Raw genomic sequence first — 24,679 nt, 5'->3', positions numbered from 1 at the left:
ACCTCTTCTTCCACAGTTTGGCTGCTGTGTGGAAGTCTTATTGATTATTCTCATTCTTCTTACATTCCAAAAAAGGGGCATATCAGGTTAGCCCATGTGCAATTTGCATGTTCTCATTGTGGTTAATGGACTCTAAATTACCTTCAGAATGTGAACATGAGTGTGTGTGTGTGTGATTGTCTGTGTGTTCAGTGTACTCCGCCTCTGACTCAACAGCAACTTGCTGTGACCTCAATTTAAATGAGGCAGGATGGATGGACTATAAGAGGGCGTTAAGCTGTGGAAATTAAAGCACTACATTACGGCTATCCTTGAAGTAGCAATCTGAGCAAATGTATTGTAAATATTTCATGTAAAGGTAATGAAAAAGTAGTTTCATGGACAAGGAGCTATAAATCTCAACAATTAGACCGCGGTAGTGCCGTATCTGACTTTATTTGGTCCAGTGAAAAGTTCCTCGACCTCAGCCGATCGGTATTTCTTTTCCATTTTGTTGGACCCATCACCCCCTCCCACCCATCAAAAGCATCCCCCCCCCCCTTCAGCTTTTCTCACTAATTGCACCCTGAGTACATCTTGGACACATTAAATATAGATGACCGTCTTCTTAATTGAAAGCCCCTTAGCGGTAATGCGAGTCAAGTTGCATGTTTGATGTCCGTTTTGTTTTTATTTGGCAGTGCGCATTAGCGATGCGCAGGACTTTGCGGTGGGACGGCTCGGTTCAGATGTCAAGCAGAAGTTGTGACTCAGATTGTAAATGATACCTGCAGCGAAGTGACTGAGTGAGTAATCCACTGACGTTTAGACTTTCAGGCCGCAGTGTTTCCTCTCAGATCACTTAACTGTGCTTAGAAAGGGTGATCCTAGAGATTTCCTCCGTAATGCCGCTAAATCCTTATCAGCTGCTACAGCAGAAACAAGGGGAAACCAGGATTTGCCTTCATAAATGAACACGGTCCGAGAAATATTTACAGCTGAGATAGCAGGGATGCACCAATAAGGTGATGTTTGTGATGGATAGCTTCACGATCAGGGATCTTTTTACGAGCTTAAGTACTCCGCGCAGCGTCCGAGTCGATGCTGGTGTCGGCGCGTCCTTATCAAATATGAGTGGATTCTCGGGGCTGTCGGAGTTTGTTCCACCTCTGAGGTTTCTGCAGGGAGCGGGGGCTGCACGAGGTTTTCACTTGTTGGTTAGTCGCATCACAACCGTCAGATAAATTTTATCCTGGTGCACCAAGCAACACAAAAAAAAAATGGAATTTCTGTGAAGCGCATTATCAACACAACGATAAAACACTTCGACCTCCAGCCAAAGATTAAATTTAAGGCAGGAGGAGAACAAATGTGTGTAATACTGGTCTGGAGCGATGCCAGGTGCACCACCGCCACCGCCACTGCCACCATCATCTCGCCATCAGGTCCAGGAACTGGAGTGGACTTATCACTTCACGTCTTATCTCTCCTGTAAAGGTGGTGCTTCTTTCTTTTTTTCTTTTTTTTTTTTTTTTTTGTGTGAGCCCAGAGGATTTCTGTTTATCTGTTCTGGATGTATCTTGTCAAAAATGTAAAATTCAAGTGTGATAGCGCTGGACTGCAGATCAGTCTGTTCCAAGAGGGATATGACCAACAAGCTATGACAGCAGATATTTCTCACATTTCTGAGAAATTCTGTAATTGGAGTCTGTCAGCATTTTTATCTCCACTCCAGTGACGCTGTCCTGAGATGGAAAGTTCTGCATCAACACTTGTCTTCTCGACTTGAGAGGAGACTGAGTGGCCTTTGTGTTCCAGCCTTTGGGACAGAGGGAGATATTTATGAGCAAGGGAGTCAAGCTTATTTTCAGCTGCCACATCCATTCCAGTTTCATTTTGAGTGGGCTGGACTGGTGAAACAGTGCCACAACAGCCTTTAAATTTAAACTTTTATGAGTATACATTATGAAATTGTCTATAATTTTCCAAATCTGAGCAACTACTGCAACAACTGACTAAAATGTCAACATGAAGCCAATTTTAATGATGCAAAACAGTGAAATGTCCAAAAAACATCTAAACTGTTGCATCTTGCAGCCTTTTACATCCATGTTTTTGCATAGTATACTGTCCACTACTGTCCACAGCATTCTTTCTTTGGCTGGATTTGGCCTGTGGTCCTTGTGTTTATGACACCCCTTGTGTTAGAGAGGACTTCTCTGCAGATGGATGAACTCTGAGCAGGTGCATGAACCTCCCGTCGTGTCATATTGAAGGTGTGAATCCAACACTGCTGCTAGAATGCACCCAGTCCTGAAGCTGAATTCTCCCTGGACCCGGTGAGCAGACGGCTCTCTGGTGTGTGTTATTTTGGCAGACGGGCTGCTGGTGTGGCACGATGGCTGGCTTCAAACAAAAGAGGGGAAAGGAACCCGCAGGTGACACCACAGGTGTCGTTTTCGCCCGTCACCGTTTCACTGGCAAGCCTCAAATAAGCTTATATTTGGGAATAAACTGCATGTTGTGGCCTGATTTTTAAATCATTATTATTATTATTATTTTTATTCAGCCTGGTGTAGTTTTATTATAATTTGTTTGGTAAATTACCTCATTGTTCCTTGTTTTGTTTTTTTTGTTTTTTATTCAGTGTTCTGTCATTATTTCTTGTCTCAGGTGTGTTGTTGCTCTGCTCTACCTCTATCTCTCCTTGATTACTCTGTTTGACTGCATGGAAATGGTTTAATAACAAGCTTCCTACTCCTTTCAGTGTATATTAAGCCATTTAGATTGTCCCACATAGACGACAGGCATAGACGCTGCTATGGTAGCGTCTGTTTTTATCATTTTTTTTTTTTTTAAGATGAGGTGGAATCAGCTCAAAATCAAACAAGTTTTTGAACGTTTCACAGTGTTTTGCAAAAGAAAATTTCATTAAAATTGACTTCATGTTGAGATCATAGTCATTTTTTCAGTTTGGTTTTGGAAAATAGTAACAATTTCCTCATGCATGCTCTGCGCCACAACTAACTAACTATAATGATTAAATTTAGAGGTTACTGTTGCATTCTTATTTTACTGATGATTTCCACTTGGGGTGAAAATAGACTGTATATGGCCCCTGAACTCAAATGCGTTTCAAATCTTTGCTTATTCCAGAAGAAACACATCTTTCAATCAATGAGAAAACAGTTGTTTTGAAAGATAATAAATAAATTATGGATGATGGTGTCCTTTTGGCTCATTTGCATGTTGGCCAGCAGCTTCTATTGGAGAATCAATAAGCCCATGAAGGAAATACTGCTGTGGATCATTAGACCATGCTGGGGGAAGAAAAAGAAGCCTCAAATTGTCTCTTTTGGATCATAAACTTTAATTCTTCCTGTATTTTCTTTCATTTTGCAGGTCTCTAGAGTCCTGTTTAATTTAAAGTCCCTCTTTGAAAGCAGATTAGTTTCCTCTAAGTGTCTGACTGATGTGTGCAGTTTTGCTTCTTTGACGGACAAATTTCCTTTTCTACTATAGAGATCTGTTGATGTTTTCAATTAAGAGGCAAATATATTCAAATCATTTACTTACTGCAGCTGGCGGATTAGTAGATATTTTATTATACACATCTCCCCCTGGAGCCATTAGCGCGAATGATGTAGCCTGCAGCATTCCCTCTAAATCTGCATAATTGTGGCATTATGATTCACAGCGGATGTTTTTTGGGGTTTCTGCAGTGGCTGATCACAAGTCTTGTTCCTCGGCAGCTCGTTTCAACTCTCCGTCAGCATTTATGCGAATTAGACCTGACGGTTTAAAGATGAAGAGATTTTAAATGCTGCCCGGTCGCCGTTTCGATCACTTCACTTCGCCTAATGTGTGTTTCCCACGCAGTGACGGCCGCCCCGGAGTGACGGCGCTCAGACGGGAGCGGCCATCGCGCCGTCTGTCTCTCAAAGGCAGCGGTAGATTAGTGCAACGCCGAACGGTGTGTGCATTAGGATGCTGTTTGTGTGGGCTGCTCCCTGTGCATATGCATTAATGTGCATTTATGAACCGTTTCATGCTGACACATCGTTTAGCATCAAAGGAGAAAAGCTGTTATTAAAGTTTCTCTCTCTCCAGAGAACTTTTTTCCACAAAGCGCCCTTTTGTAAGGCGGAATTCGCTTATTGCAAAGTGGAATGGCCCTTTGTCGGGCTGATTATACTCATGATGCTTGCAGAAGTTAGTGAGTCACTAAACAGATTAAAATCACATCGTATGAAGTGGTTACAGAGAGGTTTTACAGTTTTAAGTTTAATTAAACAACAAGTTCGGACGAAGAAGTTCAAAATGAGCAGGAACGCATCCTCACTCCCATCAGATTTAACAGCCACTCATTGGAGGGCTTGTTTAGCGCGATGGTGTCTCTATATCAGAAATACTCTTGTCTAAAAGTAATAACTTCATGAGCATCTTTCCTTCTGCGTGTGTTTAATTTGGTAACACCTTTCTTTTGTTTAGCTGTTATGTTCTCCTGACTCAGAAACAGGAATTTCTCACCTGATAACTGTCCGACTTCCCAAAAGTCCCACAAAGCACCTCTCAGTTGTAACGCCGTCCATTTCTCTGTGATTGGTGATAAAACGCTGTTATTTCTTTACGGGTGACCACAACTTCTGAACAACGCTTTTCACTTCTCACCTCAGAGACAAAGACACCGCCTGTCGTTCTCTTAAAGATTATTCTTCATGCGATTTATTTCCAGTCGAGACGCTGGAGCTTTCTGAATGCTGGAAAGAAGCTTGAAACTCCGGCTGTTAAAGAAAAAAAAACAACAGTTGAGTCTGTTTGCATTTTTTTTTTTTTCCCAAATTTAATATTCTCTCTGAATTTACCCAACATTCACTAGGGCCACCTTTCTTTCTTGATAAACAATGTGCTGCAAGGCAAAGTCAGTAATATTGTGTTTAGTCTGGTCGACTAAATCAAACTTTAATAAAATAGTTGTAATTTCTCTTTGGATGATCAGAATAATCCTTTGGAGCTGATTTTTTTTTTTTTTTTACCTTGCAGACAAAGACGCTGTCTGTCTTTTTCATTATTATGATTGTTAACTCTATCCATTCAAAGCAAATGTTTTTTTTTATGACTGTTTGGTTTTTGTGAAAATTGTCATCACATTTTCCACATCATAACTAAGTTTGAATTCAGATGCTACAATGCCGCAATTTTGCACCTATAAATATGTTTTTCTGTCTCGGCGTGACTCATGGGACGCTGCATGTTTTCCTAAAGACAGAATCATTCCTCCAATCCTCAGTTTACACACACAGACTCAGATTAAACTCCCTCCTGTGACGGAGGAGGACGCGGCTGCAGTGTGATTCTGCAGTAGGCGGTACGATAAACGCCATATGCCGGTCGAAGGCTTGATCCGATTCTCTCATCTTGTGCTATTAATTATGTGTCAAAGCAGTGCTAATTAAAGCAGAAGAGGAGCGCTCCTGCCATGTCCTTACCTTCAGGGTATTAGTTAGCGCAGCACCCCGCTCTGCATTTCAATTAATCAATTAACAAGTCGGGGCCACAGGCAGCTTTTCAACAGATACTGGCGCCTGTTGAATAATTCAGCACTTTTAATCAGCTTGTTCTATCTATCAACGCCGGAGTGTAAATCGAACATCATGTCTGAAGCGAACTGGGAAAAATAAAGAGGTGAGAGTGTTACTGTATTTGTCATCTTTGTTTCAGACACATGCTGTCACACTTTTTTTTTTTTTTTCCTTTTTAATGAAGTCATTATTTTTGTTTTTCTCAATTTTTCAGTCTAGTACCCTCAGCGGGGAAGGTCGCCTTTCATTTATTTAGGTGAACCATTAACTCCGTACATCCATTTTTCAGTAGCGCAACATGTTAGGAGACGGGAGAAAAAAAAAAAAAAAAAAAAAAAATGGAGCAACGTGTGACACTGTGACAAATTCGCTGACGATCGAGGCGTTGAAACGTTCATTCACAGCGGCGAATTCTCATAATTCAGTTCGTTTCGGTGACTCACAGCCAGCAGTGGTTTTGGAAATCCGATCTTCACATTTAGTCGCATTGATCGCAAACTTTGAATGACTGGGGAAGTTTCACAGCTGAATTCAAGGAAACTGCTTTACCTTTGCATCGCATTGCTGTAAACTGGGTGTTTTTGTAGCTTCAAATGGTTCAGAGGATACGTTTGAAGAGTCAACAGTTTCCCCGGAGCCAAATGTTGTTGTCGATCTACTGAACAACGTAAATGATACCATTTACGTTGCGTTTCTCCCTGTTTACATTTTCAAAACGTTGAATTTCTTTCTGTTTACAAGGACACGGAGAGTTTTGAGAGTTTTGAAAACTTGCCATCTTGGGAGCTGGTTTCCAAAAGGGGCATTTTCAGTGGCTCTGAGCAGCTGTTGTCGTGTAACCTGACACCAGTGCAAATTTGGTATTTTCACTGGAAAACATTTACAAATATATTTTCTTTGCAGTTTCTCAAAATTTTAACCTGAGAAGGCCCTCATAGTTATGGGTGGTCTTGCTCTTTGCACTTATCCATAGCATTTTTTTTTTTTTTTTTTGGAGAAGTTTCCGTTTTATTTTACTCTTAATGCAAGGTTGAATCCGAAATCAAGAAATTTGCAAAAACTCTTGATATCTTCTCGTCTGCCCGGGGTCGGCGTCTCGGGGTCAGGCGGGAGGTGGGAAGTTGTGCGGATTAGTAAAATGAGCATTGACATTTTCTGCTTGAGGATGATTGTTAGTGCTCCGGAGCAAAAACAACCATCGCCGGAGCCTCATTATCCCCGCTCGCCGCGACGCGCCGTGCATCGCTAAATAAGTCGGCTCCTCTCGCTCTGAAAAGCATTGAAGTCTGGGTTTGAGGGGCTTATAGAGCTCTGAAGTGCAGGACCTTCTGTTCACTGCTGTTTGCCGAGGTGATGGATGGCGCTCATCGGTATTCAGGGTCTCCGACTCTGTCATGGACTTAGTGGGCACTTTGTTATTCAGCGAAACAGTAAAGAAAGAAAGAAAAAAAAAAGTGGACAATGCAGGTGAATGAGCCGTGGTCTGCCTCCCTGTCTCTTCAGAGCCAAGTATTAGTGTGCCTGTCATGTCAGTGGTGATTAATTGTGTTTGACAGTGCCAAGGCCTCGGCACTCATGAGATTTTTCTAATCTTTTGAGACTTCTTAGCGCCGTCAGAATCACAGTTTATTCACCCCGAATGATAAAAGTGACACGGTGGATAGACGGATGGGCTTCAGGAGAGAGGTCCCGCTCTTCTGCTCCCCCTAAATCCTCCGGAGGTACCAGAAACGATTAAACTCCCATTGAATGGGAGGATATTTTATTGAGATGAAAAGTATTGTCCCATCACTCATGTCCACATAATGGCTTCCTGCTCTTTTTAAAGGGGAGTTCTGCATTAGAGTGGAACTTTCTTCTCCCTTTATTTCTGTCACCCCGGGCAGAGCGAGCACGCTTTTCATCCCCACTATTAGATCAGTGAATGGTCTTGTTGGAAGCACTGTATTTTCCTGGATTCTTCCCATATTGGGTCTCACACATGCTTGAGTGTCCTGCAGCACTTCTCCAACATACTCGGGGTGTAATGTCCTGGGAAGGACGGCGCAGGTTTCTATGCTGCTTTATTGTTTCTTCAGCATAGGGGATGAACTGTATCTGTCTTTCAAAGCTACTTCAACATGCGCAGAGACAAAGCACATCAATGTATTTGGAAATCTCAGTACACCAAGGCTGCCATCTGAGGTCCAGTAAACTTTCTGTTTACACGCCTGCAATGATTTTAATCACTGAAAACACAACTTTTTGAAAACATTCCAGCTCCGTCTCCAGGAAAACGGTGTAAAACGCAACTTTTCTGAAATGCTGCTACTGTGAATGCGCGCCATTTATTTAGTTCACATTGCACATGCTCAGTGCGTGCATGTGTGTGACAAAAAGTTGATATATAAAGGGCTTTAATCCTGGAATTCAACCAAAATTTTTCAGAGTGTGTTTTAAATAACCAGGTTAGAGGCCTTTCTTTCTTTTTTGGTGGGAATTAATTTTGGATTCAACACATTCATGAACATCAGAGCGACAGCTGACAAATTTCAGGAGCGATTGCTTTTTCCAGAATATTTTCATCAGTTCTGCAAGGTTAGCAAAAAGTAACATACACACACACACTTATAAAAGAGAGAAGATTTTGTTTTTGTTCAAATACTGATAAATTCTCTGTTTATTTGTAACTATGATAAATGTGTGCATGAGCAGTATAGCCTTGCACATTTTGCCATATCTCATCAATTGTATTCTTTGTTCCACTACATAAACATCATAGATTACTCTCTCATGTGACAGTGTAAATAAAATGTGAAAAGCATTAAAGCTTTGGGTTTAAACTTGGTAAAATGTACTTTCACATTCATTCTATGCCAAAGGTGTCACGGGCCAAAATTGTCCCGCACAACACGCCAATCTGGCCCAGAAAACCATCAAGCAAATTGTGAAAATTCAACAGCCATTCACTTTTTAACTGTCTTCTTAATAACTGGAAATAACACAACACTGAGACTTGAACTGAGATATCGATGATGCCGCTGCCATGAAGGATAGCAAACTAGCATTGGTCTCTAAGCCATGCTGTATGCATGCATAATGTAACAGCTATAGGAGAAGTTTTTTTGGGGACATTTCACCGTATTTTGCACCAGAAAGTACCATTAAAATTGGATTTATGTTGAAATTGTACAAACTTGTTTGGTTTTGTGTTTTCAGCAGTTATTATCTCCACCACAACACAAAAACCTTAAAGTTTAAAGGTTATTATGCCACTGTTCAATCAGTCAGGCCCACTCACGATGAAATTGGGCTGAACTGGCCCCTGAAACAAAATGACTTTGACACATTTGTTCTACATCATTCCACACTCACTGGAAAACCTGAAAAAAAAAAAAAAAACATTTCTTCCTCTTGCTGTCTTTACTTTACTTTCTGCTGCTGAACATGTTATAACTCACCACGTTTAACTTTATGCTCCCAAAAGTTTGAATTTAAGTGCTGTCATGTGAGTAACATTGAACGTTGTAGCTGACACAGACAAAGAGGGAGCATTAGAGGAAGGAATTCAATATTCAGGGTGGTGCTGTGTCCAGCTCAGCCATGCAGGGTCAGTGTCGAGGTTCATTGGCAGCAGATGTATTCAGCATTTAGCTCCGTTCTCCTCTGAGCTGTCTGTGTTTGTGCTCCACTGGTCACACTGTCAGGGATGTTGGCTCTTAAATGCCACAGCTCTGCAGAGGAAACCAGTGTTTCTGGGTTGTTGTTTTTTTTTTTTTTTAGAGCCCCACCACCACCAACATGCTCTCCGTTTCTCTCTCCTATGAGTTTTACCTGAGCAAGGCTGTGCTCTCACCACACATTATCTCCTCAGGGATTACAGCACTCGGCGTTTTGAGAGCCGTGCCTCTCATTTCGCCGCTTCAGACTACTGCAATTCACCTGCTTTTCACACTGAGAGCTCCCCCATCACCCGCAGTAACAAGTGTCTGTCAGGATAAGGCCTGCGGGGATGAATCAGGAGCCTTAGACGACCAAAGAACCCGAGGCCTTCTGCTGATTGAGTAGTTAAATGGTATTTTGTACCTTTAAATAATAATAAAATAAGTGAACCTTCTAATTACTTGTTTGCTAATGTGGCCATAAAGTTAGATATTAATGTGCAACATGATGCTTTTGTGGTGAAGACTGGTACAGAATGTCCTTCACTGGCTCAGGTGAAACCCAACAGTTTCACAGTCAGAGAATAACATCAACTAAAACTAGACAAACCAGTCATAGAATCTGCAATGGTATGCAGTGTGAAACTTGTAATGGCTTATAAAGCACTCGTCGATGTTGAAGATGATCAGCAAAAACTCATAACTGTGTCCTGCCATGATGTGATTAAGAAAAGAAGCCGTGTGTTTCCCTGTGGTGGACTGTCCAGGGCTGAAGCAACCAGCAATGCAATAATGGCCAATAATATCAGAACTGCCACTAATGTAATCATTTTGGTAATTTGGAATGTAATAAAGTCAATAACGTAATAATGTAGTACTTTTTTTAAATAGCCATGCAGTGCATTCTGAGTGAGGGTGGTGGCTTCATGTGCCAACGGAACAGAAACCGTCTTCCTTAGATCAATGACAAAATGTTATTTTTTAATGTCTTTTTTTTGACAGAATTCTAAATATGTAGATTGTAATAGAAAAAAAAGAAGAATCCTCAACCACTGAGTCTGAACCCTAAGTCTGATTAAGTTGTCTGTAGGTTGAATTGATTTATAAAATGTGTTCATGGTGTAGGCAAGTGACAGTTTTTAGTGATGTCCTTTTTGTTTATGACAGAAAAGACGGCTGAAAACTGCCAGCAGAGCGCTCGGCCAAGTGGCTCCAGGCGCAGTTGGACTGTCGTACCTGCTACAAGCGCATCCAGGTTAATTTGGCAGAATGAATTGTTTGTGAAGTTTGGAGTAACCAAAGCCAAACACTGAATCCATCGAATTCCACAGAGAAAATTTGACTTAAGCTAGAAGACAGTTGGTTTGTCATTTTACCCCTTCCTTTTATGGCTCTTGTATTACAACTCGGTTCATGTGGGCTGGAGCATGTCCTATCCTGCATAAGCCAAAAGGCAGTACGCTCCCTGAATAGGCTGTCTGTCTCTCTTGATTAGCACTGTGGCAATCACACAGACACACACACACACACACACACTCACATCTACGGCCAGTTTACAATCTCCCACTGAACAATCGGTCATGCATTTGGATATTTAAAATAAGCCAGAGTACCTGGAGAAATCTCACATTCTTATTAAATGACAAACTGTAGGCAGAAAGGCACAACTGGCCAAGAGGTTCAAGTAGTCACAATAATCCGACACCTTATGTAACTGGATTCACCTTTATATGATGAAATGATGCGGTGACATAAATGACACCAAGCACACTTTAGCCGCTTCTCTGTTTTATTTCACCCTCTGAGGCAGTAATCCATCCATCCATCTACTATATCCAATTCAGGGGTTCTGGGGGGTTGAAGATAATCTGAGGTATGGCGGGGCTCAGCTCACGGCTCTCCTCTCTTGGTGCTATGCGTGTGTCTTTTTGATGGGAAATACCACATCATGTTGGACAAACAGTACATACAGTCCTCAAGATGTGATGAAATTGGGATTACACAGTGAAAGAACTATTACATTGGATTACCTTTGACTCTGCACAGTACCATAGGATAAAGCCAGGACTCTGGGATCTTGTTCTGACGATATTTCTCCGAACCACAAAGCTCAAGAAGAAGTGAAAACAAAGGGAACAAACGTGAAGCTGCAGAGCCACGCTATCGGCACGGCTAAAGAAAGTCACTTCACCACTTCCAAGCATTTTCCTCTCCAACACCAGATCATAAACCAATAAGATTGACAAACTGAGGCTACAAACTGTGGAAATCAAATGTTTTCGTGACTGTGGCATCACGTTAATCACGGAGACGTGCCTGCAGCCATGCACACTGGACTCAGCTATCACGACAGCTGTGGAAAATACAGATTGAGGGGATCAATGTGAACACATCAATAACAGCAGATGCAAAAAAAAAAAATGCAAAGATTGTGCTGTTAATCCCAACAAGCTCCCACCTCAGTTACAAACACGGTAAAAACCTTTTTCTCACGTGTTCTCAAGCATATTTCTAACACTTCAAGTCTCTTTCCCTCCATGTGTGACGACAGGGTTTGTGTGTTGTTCACACACCGAATGCATCTTTTGTAAACACTGACAGCAGTCTGACACTGCTGGTGCGCTCTGCAGATGTGTTGCTTGGATTTTTCATTCAGATACGGTGTAACAGCTTCTTGAAAGGCTCTGACAAATTTAATCAACAGAAACTGGCAACCGGCTGGACAATTTATATGTGTCCACGTTGCAAATTGTCAATTTTTCTGGAGATGGTAAGAAATCTATGAGAGAAATGTGATGTCACTTCGAAGATCGGACCGCGCATCGGTGACAGCAAGGATGTCTTCAGTTTGAGTCTTTCTCTCTGGAGTTTGTTCTTATTTTGCGTTTGTGGGTTTTCTGGAGGAACTTGGACCTCCTACCTCATTTGAGGTCAATAATGGGGTTAATGGATGTTTGATGGATTCATGGAGGTTTGATGGATGGATGGATGATTAGATGGATGGTTGATGGATACTGGACGGATATTGGAAGGATGGATGGTAGATGGATGGTTGGATGGATGCTGGATGGTGGATTGACGGATGTTGGATGGATGGTTTCAATTTAATTGAGCTTTATTAATATAGCACAAATTACAACGTTGTAATTTCAGACACTTTTACAGAGAAAACCCAACAGATCCACATGAGCAGGCATAGGCGTCAGAGTAATTAAGAGGTTTAGATTTTTACAGTCAGATTGTTCAACAAGCTCTTTGTTTTCCACATTCCTGCAAATGTTTAATTACAATCTGTTGAAGTGCTGACTTCGCTGCTGTAGAGTCATTTGTTTAGGTAAATGAAAAGGTATGTCTCATTAACAAGCCAAATCATCTCACTCTGGAGGATATTGAGAGGTGGATGAATACCTGCTGTAGTTCAGACGACGCGTCCTGATGTTGACAGAGTAATCGAAGCTAAAGCTTTGTTGTTGTTGGAGATCGGACGGCAGCGTGAATCGTGGTAATTGGCTCTTGTCTCGGTGGTAGAGAATAACATCCAATAATGGAGAGACTTCAGAGAAAGGCAGATTAGCTTTAGAGGAAAACCATGAATATTTATGAATTGAGCTGCATAAATGTGTATATATAATATGTGTGTGTAGGATACAGTTAGTCTGTGCAAACCACAGACCTGCTGAATAATATAAACTGGCATTTTTTTTTTCTGTTTCTTGTGGTATGATGTATCATTTCTTCTATTATTCCACCAGTTGCATGCATGTTTTCATTAAAAAAAAAGTTTTTCATTTGTAAATATAATATATACTCTCAAATTTTTAATTTTGATACAAAAAAAACCACCAACAACCAAATGCTAATGATCATCAATGCTCCATTATGTATATGGAGGGTTTTATGGCAGGGAATGAGCCATAAACGCAATGTGTGAAACACGGTGGCGGTTTCCTCTGATGACACTGATTCATCTCCATCAGTATTCAGCTTGTAATGAGTCAGTTTGGACCTCATTCATCTCAGCATGCATTTATCCATTCAGGCGGAATTACACCGTCCACTCATCCAACTGGACGTCATTACAGCGCTCAGTCACACAGCTGGAAAACCCTTTTCCACGTTCCACCCAGGGAATGATAAACCTGCTTCTGACCGCTGCCGCTCATGTCACGGTACTTCCTGCGTTGTGACATGAAACTCTCGCTTCTCGATAGATGATAGTAACAGTTTCTTGCCATGTTTACAGTTTGCGTTCCGACAGCTTCATCTTGATTTCCTCTTCACATGTCGCTCTGAGTCAGGATTGGGCGCAGAGGCCTCGTCCTGCTCGGTGTCACGCACATGTGGCACCCGTGTGCCTTTGATCTGGAAGGAGGTGATGATTTGAAAATAGCACTCCACATCACCTGGACAATTTCAAACAATTTGTCTGCATTTTCCACTCCGGCTGAGAGATTGAGGATAATCCATCTCCTGCTGAGGGGGATCTTGTGATATTGTCAGTGTGGTTTGTTCTGCCGATCGCTCCTCTTTGAGCCTCTCGATTGTGGTTTCATTCCTTTATGAGAGTTTGCACACTTGAATTCAGACTCTTTAAGATTTTGTGGACTTGGAGACTGAAGAATGTTTTCATTTAGCATTAATATTCACATGCGTCACTCCTTGTGGCATTTTCAAAGACTTGAAAAATGTAGCCCTGCTTACAGCTCTTTTAATTTTTTCTGAAGGCTGAAAACCTTGATATTTGCCCTGATATAGTAAAATATGTGGAGATGCAAAAAGGAAACGATTGAATTATGAATGAAAGTGTATGATTGCAGAATACTTCAACAAACATCTTAAATTTTAACATTGGTTTGCTCCTTACTGTGTAACTCATTTTATTTCTACTCCCGTTCTTGGAATTCCAACTATTTTACAATGTTCTGATGTCAAAAATGTCAAGAGACGTCTTTGGAAAAGTTTCATCTATAATATGAAGAATGTACTGTCTAGGCAGATGGAAGGTGCAGAATTAAAAAGGTTATGCTGTAAAGTGAGTTTCTAAGGCCGATTTGAAAGCAAAAACAAGACAATCTTGCGTGCAATGCCAGATTTTAGCCTAAACCTCCCACAGCCCTGTGTCAGGGACTTTCAGGTTGCGGTCGGGCTTGTATGGGATTACTAATGTCAGTAACATACCAGCACTGCAGGTGAGCCACAGGTTCAGCTCAGAGCAAACCTCTCTTTCATGTTGGAGTGTTTCAATGGCAATAAATTAGAAGATAAAGATACACCTGAGGCCACAGCTGGTGAAAAGGAATAAAGGATCGTGGCAGTGGTGAGGTTCCCAGAAAGACGTATGAAAAAAACAGAACTAACAGAAGCACATGCTTTTATAATAATGATCATATTTGTACAATCGCTGGGTTGTCCTTAAAATTTACAATCGGTCATGCAAAATAATGGGTCGTTTTGTGAGTGTGTGGGTGTAACAGCGCGCCACAGTCTCCCGGACAGTTTTATTCCTTCTGTGAACTCTGAAGACAGTTTTTCTGTATCATGTGTTCCCAGCTGATCAGGCTTTGGCCCCATCTTAAGGTGAAAGTTGTGTTTTGGGGGTCCGTTCAACCCCCGTTGTAAAACGACGTGCAGTCGTCAAATGCCAGACGACAAATCGAAGTCAAAACTCTAACCTTGCACATGTATCCTCTGCTGATTGCTTGACAGATCCGTGCGACGGCCCGCTGGTGTCCAACCTGATGCCGTCGTCCTTCAGGAGCTCCTCCGAGCTGTCCAGCAGCCACGCGCCGGGCTTCGCCAAACTCAACCGGAGAGACGGTGAGGAACCCTTTCTGCTGGCATTGTCCGGTCCTGCAGCGCCGTATGTCAGGTTGCACGCAGTCTTATGAATTACTTTTTTTTTTTTTCCAACTTCCTGAATTTGCAAGTGACAGTATCTGATAAAAGGGAGGATGAAATCGCTGCTTACCAAAAGTTGAATTTTCAGAACAGACTCCCAAAAGCTCTGAAAAAAAAGATCAGAAAACAAACAGCAACTTTTTAATAAACTCAACCAGACAAATCATGACATTCATTAGAATTACTTCCAAAAGACAAACAAAGTAAAACTGCTGATAGCTGCCTTGTCTTTATTCTCTATAGGTGGTTTTTCATTGAGAGATTACACCAGTAGGGTGAATACTGGTGATGTTTTTCGTCCAGCATGATAACCTAGAAGGAAATCCTTCGCTGGATGCTGATGTGAAACTTTGACAAAACGAAGATTGTTTTTTTTTTTTTTTTTTCTTTGTGGAGCTTTCCACAGGGAATGGACTTCACTGCTTTATCCCGACATCAAAGCCCAGACTCAGCTGGGAGGGTGAGATGGGTTTAATCTGGATCTGAATGATTTTCACCACCTGGGAAACTGAAGGAAGCTGAGCACGACCGAATCTGGCAGCAACCGAGCCCGCCGCTGAACGCCGCCTGTCTGCTCGCTTTGTTTGCGTACGCGTGGAAGAAAATCCCCAAAAAACATGAAGTTAAAAGAAATTTCAATTCAAGGTGTTTCATACATGTCATCCTTTTCAAACGTGACGTGTAAAATGTCCATGGCATATCTCAATACAAAAAAAAAAAAAAACAAACAAAAACTGCGTTAAAGACAAAATTTGATTTCCCTTCTTTCAGGCTGGATTTTTATTGCTGGCTTATATTTGATTTTTCAGAACCAGGGAACTCCTCGTAGCTGCTTTTTTTTCCCCCTGCTTTACATATGTAAAACTGCTGGATCTGACAAAAGGCCCTGACATGGCTGCAGGCGAGGGATCTACACTCATTACTCAAGTGGCAGATGAAGGCTCGGGCAATTTATTGCATGTGGAGCAGAGATGGGCGCTTCTTTTCCCCAGCTTACTTTTGTTATTCCAGGAAATAATGGGAGAAAAGATGAATAAATGAAACTAGAGATTAGCATTTACTTCATTTAAAGTCACATTTTTATGACTGGATGTACTGAATGTGAAGGGACCACCAATTAGATTACGAATCTTAGTGAACAACTATGAGTTTATAAAAAGATACACACACCTGGAATTCACTTTCAGAGTCTCTAAAACCCACGACGAGTCACGGAGTCGGAAGCCGTGCTTCACCTGGAGTTTTAAATACGGGTAACCTAATGAGTACAAGAGACGTGACAAAGTACAAAAAACTGAAAACTATACGATATTTACACAGCAGGAGGAGAGAGTCTGAGGAGACACCGCTGGCAACAGGAGGAAAGGTTTGACAATTTTGGGGTTTTCAAGGAGGAAAATGCACAGGATCAGGGTTATTAAGGTATTTCAAGTATGAAACATTTCTACATTTTCCGCCTAATATCTTTATTTTTGGCAGTGTATAAGCAATAATTGAAGGGTTCTGCATACACATTGTGGTGGCTGTTTTTGTGTCAAACGTGGCATATTCTCTTGAATACATTATTAATTTGTGTGTGTGAGATCTTACATTCCTACTTTAACACAAGAGTACAACTTGCAAATACAAGATGAGGCATTTTTGAACTGAAATCATCCATGCTGTAGATTCAGAAAGTAGAAACAATCGTCTGAAATTTTGTCTGTGACAAGATGATTGGACCATGCATGTGCTGTTGAATTGTCAGCTGCACGTTCATGAGTCACATCTCACTTTCCATCACATTTTAAAGGCGTTTCACTGCATCGACTGGTGATTTCGTGAACTCATCATCGTCGAGAGCCCAGCTGGAGATCAAATGAGCTCTGTGACATGGAATTGTGGGAATTTAAATGGCACTCAACGTGTGTCAGGATAATCGTCCGGACACCATTACTCCAGCAGCTGCATCCTAAATCGTTACGAACAGGCAGCATGTTGTTTACACCAAACTTTGACCTTACCATCCAAATGTCACAACAGAAATTGAGGCTCATTAAAGCGGGCAGCATCTTTTCAATCTCCTATTCTCCAATTACGGCAAAAAAACGTGTGAATTGCAGCCTGATTTTTCTGTTGTTAGCCAACAGACATCAGCACTGCGCTGGAGATATTCTCCACAGTCTGAACATAAATTTGTGAAGCGGGTTAATAAGAGTCTTTTCAAGTGGGAAAACAGTCTGATTAGAGGTGGAGGCTGAACGACTGGTCACTGTGCTATTGATAGCATCATAAATGGGATTCAGCAGTGGTTTCAACCGTTTCCACCACAGGTTGTTGGTAAATCAGGAGGGACATTTATGTCACATTTTCGGCCAAAGCCCACACAGTCCCAGCTGTTTGCTGAGGAATCAATGAATAAATGAGCGCCCACATCTCATTTCCGACTCCTGCTGCGACTGCCGCTGATCCTCCGTGTCCTCGAGTCGCTCTCGGAGGAGCGGCTTCGCTTTCAGTTCATTTACTCACTAAATGAACAGAGATCATCAGAGCTCTGGAATACAACCTGCGGAATAAATGAGTTTATCCTTTAACGTTGGCTTTAGCCTCCAAGACTCTTTCATAACCGCTGACTGGAATGAAAAAATTCCCTTCATGGAAAGCGCTCATAGACAGACAGAGGACGAATCGCTTGGTGGTTGGCGGTCAAAAAAACATCCAGACGTGCAGCGCAGTGACGTCTGGGATCTCAAGAAGTGCTGTGAACAGTAACAAATTGTAAAAACTAGTTCAAACATGTATTTCAGAAAGCAACAGAGTGCACTGTGTCTTAGTGGTTATCACCATCAGCTCACAGTAAAATACCCAAGAACTCTTGGAGGTTGAAAATATTCCCCATAGTTGGAGAGACATGGGAGGAAGTGTGTGTAAAGTGTGTTTAATGTGTGATATTCAACTTGCTTCTGCTTATTATTCCAGTTTAACAGGTCGTTTCTTTAGCCGAAATGATCACAAACTGTGGTGGATGTTTTCAGCATGTCTGATGTGAAGCGTGCATGAAAACACAGACGTAGTCGGTCCTTTAAGACAGATCCTCCTCAGAGGTGACACTCCAAATATTTTGTGCAGTCACATCATTTTTGCATCCGGCCACATAAAATAGATGAAAACGCTCCGAGAAGCCGATTGAACACCAACGTCTTTGCCACCGAAAAACCTGCATGATGAATCACTCGCCGTTTCTGGGCTCACCACTTCTCTGTTTAGACTCCTTTTCATTTCCATTCTCTCTGCTTATCGCTCACTTTTCCCTCAGTCTCTTTTTATCCGGTTGCAGTTTTTTCCCCCCCCCCGTCCTCCGTCTGTCGGCTTTCATTTAAATAATTTTCCAGGAAATTGTTTCCCTTTCTTCTGTACAGCCTGTTTTCTGTTGTAATCATTAGTTTTACTCCATCTGCAGTCACATTTTCATCAGTGAGAACTAATTTAGTCAGCTCTGTCTTTTTTTTTTCTTTTTTCTTTTCTTTTTTTTTTTTTTTGCCAAATGTTAATAACAGTCTGCGTGTTTAAACGTTCTCTTTTCTCAGGCAACACCGGCAATTATCAGCGATGCTGCTGCAATTATGCTGGAACTGACTTCAGAAAGAACTATTGTGCCACTGTAATCACTTTCTAAATGAATGTGATTTAAAAGTGGAATTTAACTTTAATTGGAACCTGTCGTGGCTGTGTGCGTTACGATTGCCAGCTAATCAAGTATTGATTTATAGGTGTGAGTGTGTGTTCGGTGTGCACTAAATCGCTCCCACAAAGTTCCAGCGTTACACCCTGGAGCTGGAGTGGAAGTGTGTTGTTCCCTGCCTGCAGGAGACATCCGACGCTTCCCATCCTGTCGCCGCATGGCGCCTATTAGGCTCTCCGTCCTCCGAACATGTTATCACGCTGCTGAAATTACCATCCGGGCTCGTCATTCACATGCAAATGATGGGCTTTCGCTCCAGGTCTGCCTTTCCCCTTTCAGCTGCCTTCCTATCTGCGGCGCCGCCGGTCCACTTTTCCACCTGTCTGCTCGCCACAACAGCTCTTCTTCCTCCAGTGTAGCCTCTTCACTTCTGCACGACTCTTCATTTTACATCGTGACTCCCCTCTTTGTATGTTGCTGTCAGGTGGAATATCAGTGCATTATTAATGACGCTGCCATCTTTTCTTTACTTATCCATCCATCTGCCGCTCGCAGCGGCGCTGCTGCCCGCAGCAGCTTCATGTCAGGTCTGGTCTCCCTTCGTCAGCGGAGCAAAAGGCGAGCTGTTCAGCTTGACCGGCGTTTTTTTTTTTTTTTTTCTTTTACCTGTTACATACACCTACTCCTTGTGTTGCTCTAGTAACAAGGCAGAGACAAATTGAGCCGGGTTCAGGTGTCGGTTCTCACAGACGGGAGAAGCGAGAGGCCAAATCCTCCTCGTGCGTTGTTGTGTGACAGACTTCGGCTTTAATCCCAAAAATTTGCACAATCGATATTACTAATTACTGGCTGCACGGTGCAGTATTGGTGAGAGCGCCAGCCTCACAGAGAGGCTTAAGCCTTCAGTCTTTCACGCACCAGTGGATAACTCAATTGTGGCCGGAGCTTGATGCACAGCAGGAGTTAAAGCAGGAGCAAGAAATAAATCAAATAAATAATCAAAAAGATGAATGAAAGCTTTTCATGAAGCATTCAAGAAAGAGATGTTGATCCAAACACGACACGCAAAGTGATCAAATGGACTGTATTTGATCTGTTTACACTAAAAACAGTCATGAAAAGAGAAAATGAATGTGATAACAAGGTGTGTGTGTGTGGGGGGGAGAGAAAGGATTAGCATCAAAAATGTGCGTTGAGGACCATTTCAATGTTTTTCAGCTCATTTCTCGGTTGGACAAGTCTGCATGTTCTCCCTGTGTGTGCATAGGTTTTCTCCAGGTACACAGTTTCCTCAAATTCCAAAGAAAAATTCATTTAAATGGAGCTGGAGTTATTTATATGACTGAAGGAACAGAGCAATGTTCTGAAAACAACCCTATAAGAATTTCAGGCTGGGACTTTTCATGACACAGTTTTGCGTTTCCCTACCTGAGGTGTGCTGGATGATCCCGCTTGTTAGATAATTGATTCTCAATTGAGTATTGATGTAAACTGATGCGTTGGTATTGACTCAAGTGCCACAATCCTGGAAAATTGGATAGAGTGGTTGAGAAGATGGATGAATGGATTGCTATCCTGGCCCGTTTTAAAGAATAGGGGAGTAATTTAGCTCATACTTAATTTCACAAGCATTCTGAAAACCAATTTTCTTTCTAGTTGACATCAGTTGTGTTGAAAAGACTGAATAGGATCCATGTGAATGAACTTCTGGGAAGTGCGAGTGAAGACTGGAGACACGTTAGCATCCCAGAGGAGTCGATCAAGAGAATATGGTAATATATGATGCTTGTACGCTCTTAGAATAAAATGTTAATTTTGCAAACCCATGCCTGAGCAATCGCACGCTGGCATTCACACCCACAAGTGATTAAAAGCCAGCAATTAACTTCAAATCCTTGTATTTTTCTTGAAGTGAGCGTTCAGACCACTCCACCACCGCACGGCCACAGAAACACAGTGCATTCCTTCAAGGATCTGCCACCCGTTTTGTCAATATTGCACTCTGAACGTGATTTTGGAAGCACTTTTTGTTTTTTGTGTTGTTTATGTTTTATGGAAAATTGCAGAAAATGACAACAATTGAAACCGCCTGACCTGTCATGTCGTAAATGTCAGTCACATACTCAAAAGCTGCAGATATCTCTTTTAAATAGCTTATCAAATAGCAAAGACACATGTACACAGCACTCTGCAGCCTCTGTGATTGCTGTCTGTCTCATTTGAAGAAGGCACGATGGGCGCGTTCTCTGTTGGGTTGTGGTGGTTAAGCGGCCGTCCAGATAGGACTTCAACCTGACAGAAAACCAAATCATTTACCCCGACTGTGACACCAAATGCAATAAAAATGTTTATTTCTGTTATTTTTTCAGTCTTTCACTTCCATCTTTAGTCCGTCTGCTCTCTGATTGGTTAAACCAAGGGGGAGTTCAGGCTCCTAATTGGCTGGCGGAGCAGTGATCCCATCCTAATCACCAAAATTAACTGTAACTATATTTCTCAGTGGGTGGTTAGAGTGGGTTTCCTTGACAGGCACCGAGAGACCCAAAGCGTGGCGCTGCCTTTGATTTAAAGTGACAGCTGTTATAGAAAGTGTTCAGACCAGCAGCCATCAGCTCACCTCAGTTTCAATTAATTCTGACAGAGTGGACACAGTGAATCTCTGGAACGCCTCTCACTTCCCCAGTCGTTTTCTCTGATCTCCTCCTTCTTCTTCCTCCACAGCCTGATCCTCATGAGTAAAGGTCATTGTGTTTTCCTCCTGTTTTTTTTTTTTTTCTGCTGTCACTGGACACGTCTGTTAGTCAAGTGCTTATTAGCTTTGGCCTTTAGCTCCTTGAAGATCAGTGTCAACCCTCCAACGAGACGGGCAGTTTCCGCTCGGCCACTCGTCATTTTGTTTGTTAATGAGATTAAACAAAATGCTTTACATTTACTCAGATTTTATGAACGGAGATGTGAGAACAGGCACCCTGTTTAGAGTGTTGGCTGCATTTTGTCTGCTCCCAAACTGCCCCCGCAATCCCAATTAGGGTAAAACTGATGAAGTGCCCAGAGCAGGCGTGTTGAACAAATGGTCCGTGAGACAAAAATGGCCTTTTATTTGTCCAATTGGGGAGGACACACCACAACATTGAGAATCAGAACTGGACATCAGATGCCTGTCGTGATACAGGAGTAAAAACCAGCGACTGCATTGATAACAAATTAAGATAAGCAAGTACGTGCGTGCTCTGTTGATTTTTCAGTACAGAAATAAGCAACAGCATCCATTTTTGGCCTAACATGAAAATTACAATTTTCAGTGTTGTTGAAGCAAAAGTGAAAAAAAAAAAAAAAAAAAAAAAAAAAAATGCAGCATATCACAATGCATTTTCACTACACTACAACAAGAAAAAAAGTTTGAGTTTTGATGCATGGGGGCTATGACTTAAAATGAATTTGACATGCCGAGCATACAGCTAAGAGTTAAGCTTAAAAAAATGCTACTTTGTTTTGTCAATGTAACGACTACAGTGACTTTTGCAACAGACTTGACCTTTTGCTCCCACCGGACTCCTGTCACTGTGATACAGCACTCAAATGCTTGAATGTGAAATGTGAACTTTTTCCTCTTGACTTTTATTGGCATTTATACTTTATTGCACCTAAAAAAAAAAACAAAACAAAAGACGAAGCCAGGTGAGACACGGGACAGCAGAGGGAAATAACATGTGGAACTGAAGTCACACTGCATTCGTCTTTTCGAGATCTGCAGGAGGGGGTGAGTCCGGGAAGTTTTATGGTACGACGCCGCTCAGTGTCCTGGAAAAAAAACGACGCAACAACGCCACAGAACAGGAGCGACGGCTCCAGTGGATAGACGAATGCTAATGTGTCCTGGTTGGCGAACAATGAAGCGGCTCTTTACTGCGACAGAAAACACTGTTTGGGCCATAAAACTTTGCCGGTCGCTAAGCTTTCTACTTCCATCAGGCTTCAGTCTCCGCTGGGTAGTTTGTACACAACCATGACTCAGCTGGGGAAAATTTCCGTCCTCGGCGTCGCGTTAATGGTGCGTTCATGCAACTGGGAACCGGGGGAGTTGGCAGTTAGAAAAATCCCATTTTAGCATTCATATCACAATAAAAAAAACACAACTCGACAAAAATACAAGGCAACACAGGGACTGAAATGATACTGCAGAGGCAATATTATCAATAGACTGAATAGTCACTTCTCTTCATGTGGAAGCACTGCTGTTTATTAGGCCTCATTTAAATGGTATTTTCAAGTAAAAACTCAAAACTTGCATTGCACTTTTATTGTCTATTTACACAACGATGGTGCTCAGACTCACTGAAAATGAAACTTTTTTTAAAATGCTCCAACGTCATCACCATGGAAATGGAGGAAATGCCACTGAATGTACACCACGATACCATGTCAATAGTTCTTCCGCACAAACTCACAATGTTGTCATGTAAAGGCAGTCTTAGTTTCTTTTTAATTATATGCACAGGAGAATGGAGCATGACAATTTTTTGCATCATTACAAAATATCATTAAATCAATGCGGCGCTGAAAATTCGCACACATCCGCTCATTTTAACAGTTAAAATGCCCCCTGGACGAGTTAAAAGCTGCCATTACTCACACAAAACAATAAACCTGGAATAATGGTGTCTGAATCTCAATTAAAGCCAAAAATAACTGAGGTGAACAGCGAATCATCTGAAATTCAAGACAGCAGTCATTTTGAATGATGTCATGAATCTCGCATGATTCTCAGTTCACCTTGGTCATTATTTTAGGGTGTTAAAGCACATGGTTAAGACTGTAATTAATTTAATTTTAAAAGTGTACCAAAAAAATAAATCTCTTTTGCAGTGTCTTCACCTGAAACAGGTTCGCTTTATTATTAATGCAAAATTAACATGAAAAAAAATCTTGTAAGTGGTATATTCGGACAAGTGAAGTCCACTTTGGGCTGGTAACATTTCCTGATTATGAGTCCAAAGATTCTGATTTGGGCAAGGTGTGTTTTTTTGTTTGCGAAGTCCGGGCGCTGCATTGTGTTTCACTCTGTGTTTTGCTGGAATACCTTGCAGTCAGAATGTTGACATGAGCCAAAAGATTGTGCGAGTACATTCACAGACGGAGGAATTGAGCATTGCTGTGAATAGTCTGTTGTCTCTGCTTCCTGTGTCTTGAAGAAATCAGGCAGCAGCACAAATGGTACTAAAATGTCGCCTTCTGTTGGGAAAAAGCTCTGTATGCCTCCAGGTCTGACACTCAAATCAAATATTTGGTACAATCCTCCTGAGACCGTAGATAAATTGTGTTCATGATTCAGTTTTTTTTTTTCTTGCTGCTGCATTAGAGACAAAACAAGTCATATTCACATTTGTTTTTCCTGCTTCTTGTTTGACTACATGCAGAGGTGTGCAGTGTTTTCTCCTCACACCCCTCATAAGTGAGCAAAGTCACTCAGCCACATGGTAGAGAACAATCCTTTTTGATTAAAATAATAATTAAAGGTGAATTTGATGGTGTGGAAATAAATTGCAAGCACGTGTGCGTTTGTGGACTCAGCAGGTTTCTGGTCGGCAGCCTCTCCTTTCAGAATTGTCCATCTGGTGTTTGAGCTCCGAGGCGTCTCTGTGGCCTGACTTGGCTCTTCTTTCCTCCTCCAACTGTGCCTAATCGACTTCTATACAGTTAATGAAGAGCTTTTACCACCGTCCTTATTGGCTGTTTTGAGATATGAGCTACTAAATACTAGAAAATATCTTCAAGTCGACTTTGTTTTGACCGTTTTTGGTTCCATGAGTTGACTTAGAATGAAACCAGTCAATATGCTGGAACACAGCTCTCCTCTGGTGATATGTATCACAGGAAAGGCATCTGCACCGGTACCGTACAACTAATCAATGCGCTTA

At 41.8% G+C, this 24,679-nt stretch overlaps 1 protein-coding gene across 1 annotated transcript in view; it reads left to right on the top strand.

The window, feature by feature from the left end:
* LOC115405105 (contactin-associated protein-like 4) overlaps positions 1 to 24,679 on the top strand; it is a 106,912-nt gene that overhangs the window by 14,809 nt on the left and 67,424 nt on the right. The window contains exon 2 of the mRNA XM_030114563.1: positions 14,909 to 15,019. Coding sequence (XP_029970423.1) covers positions 14,909 to 15,019 — 111 coding nt within the window. The remainder of the gene's footprint in view (positions 1 to 14,908; positions 15,020 to 24,679) is intronic.

Source organism: Salarias fasciatus, chromosome 18 (assembly GCF_902148845.1).
Source record: "Salarias fasciatus chromosome 18, fSalaFa1.1, whole genome shotgun sequence".
Lineage (NCBI taxonomy): Eukaryota > Metazoa > Chordata > Actinopteri > Blenniiformes > Blenniidae > Salarias > Salarias fasciatus.
This window is presented reverse-complemented; position numbering and strand designations above follow the sequence as displayed.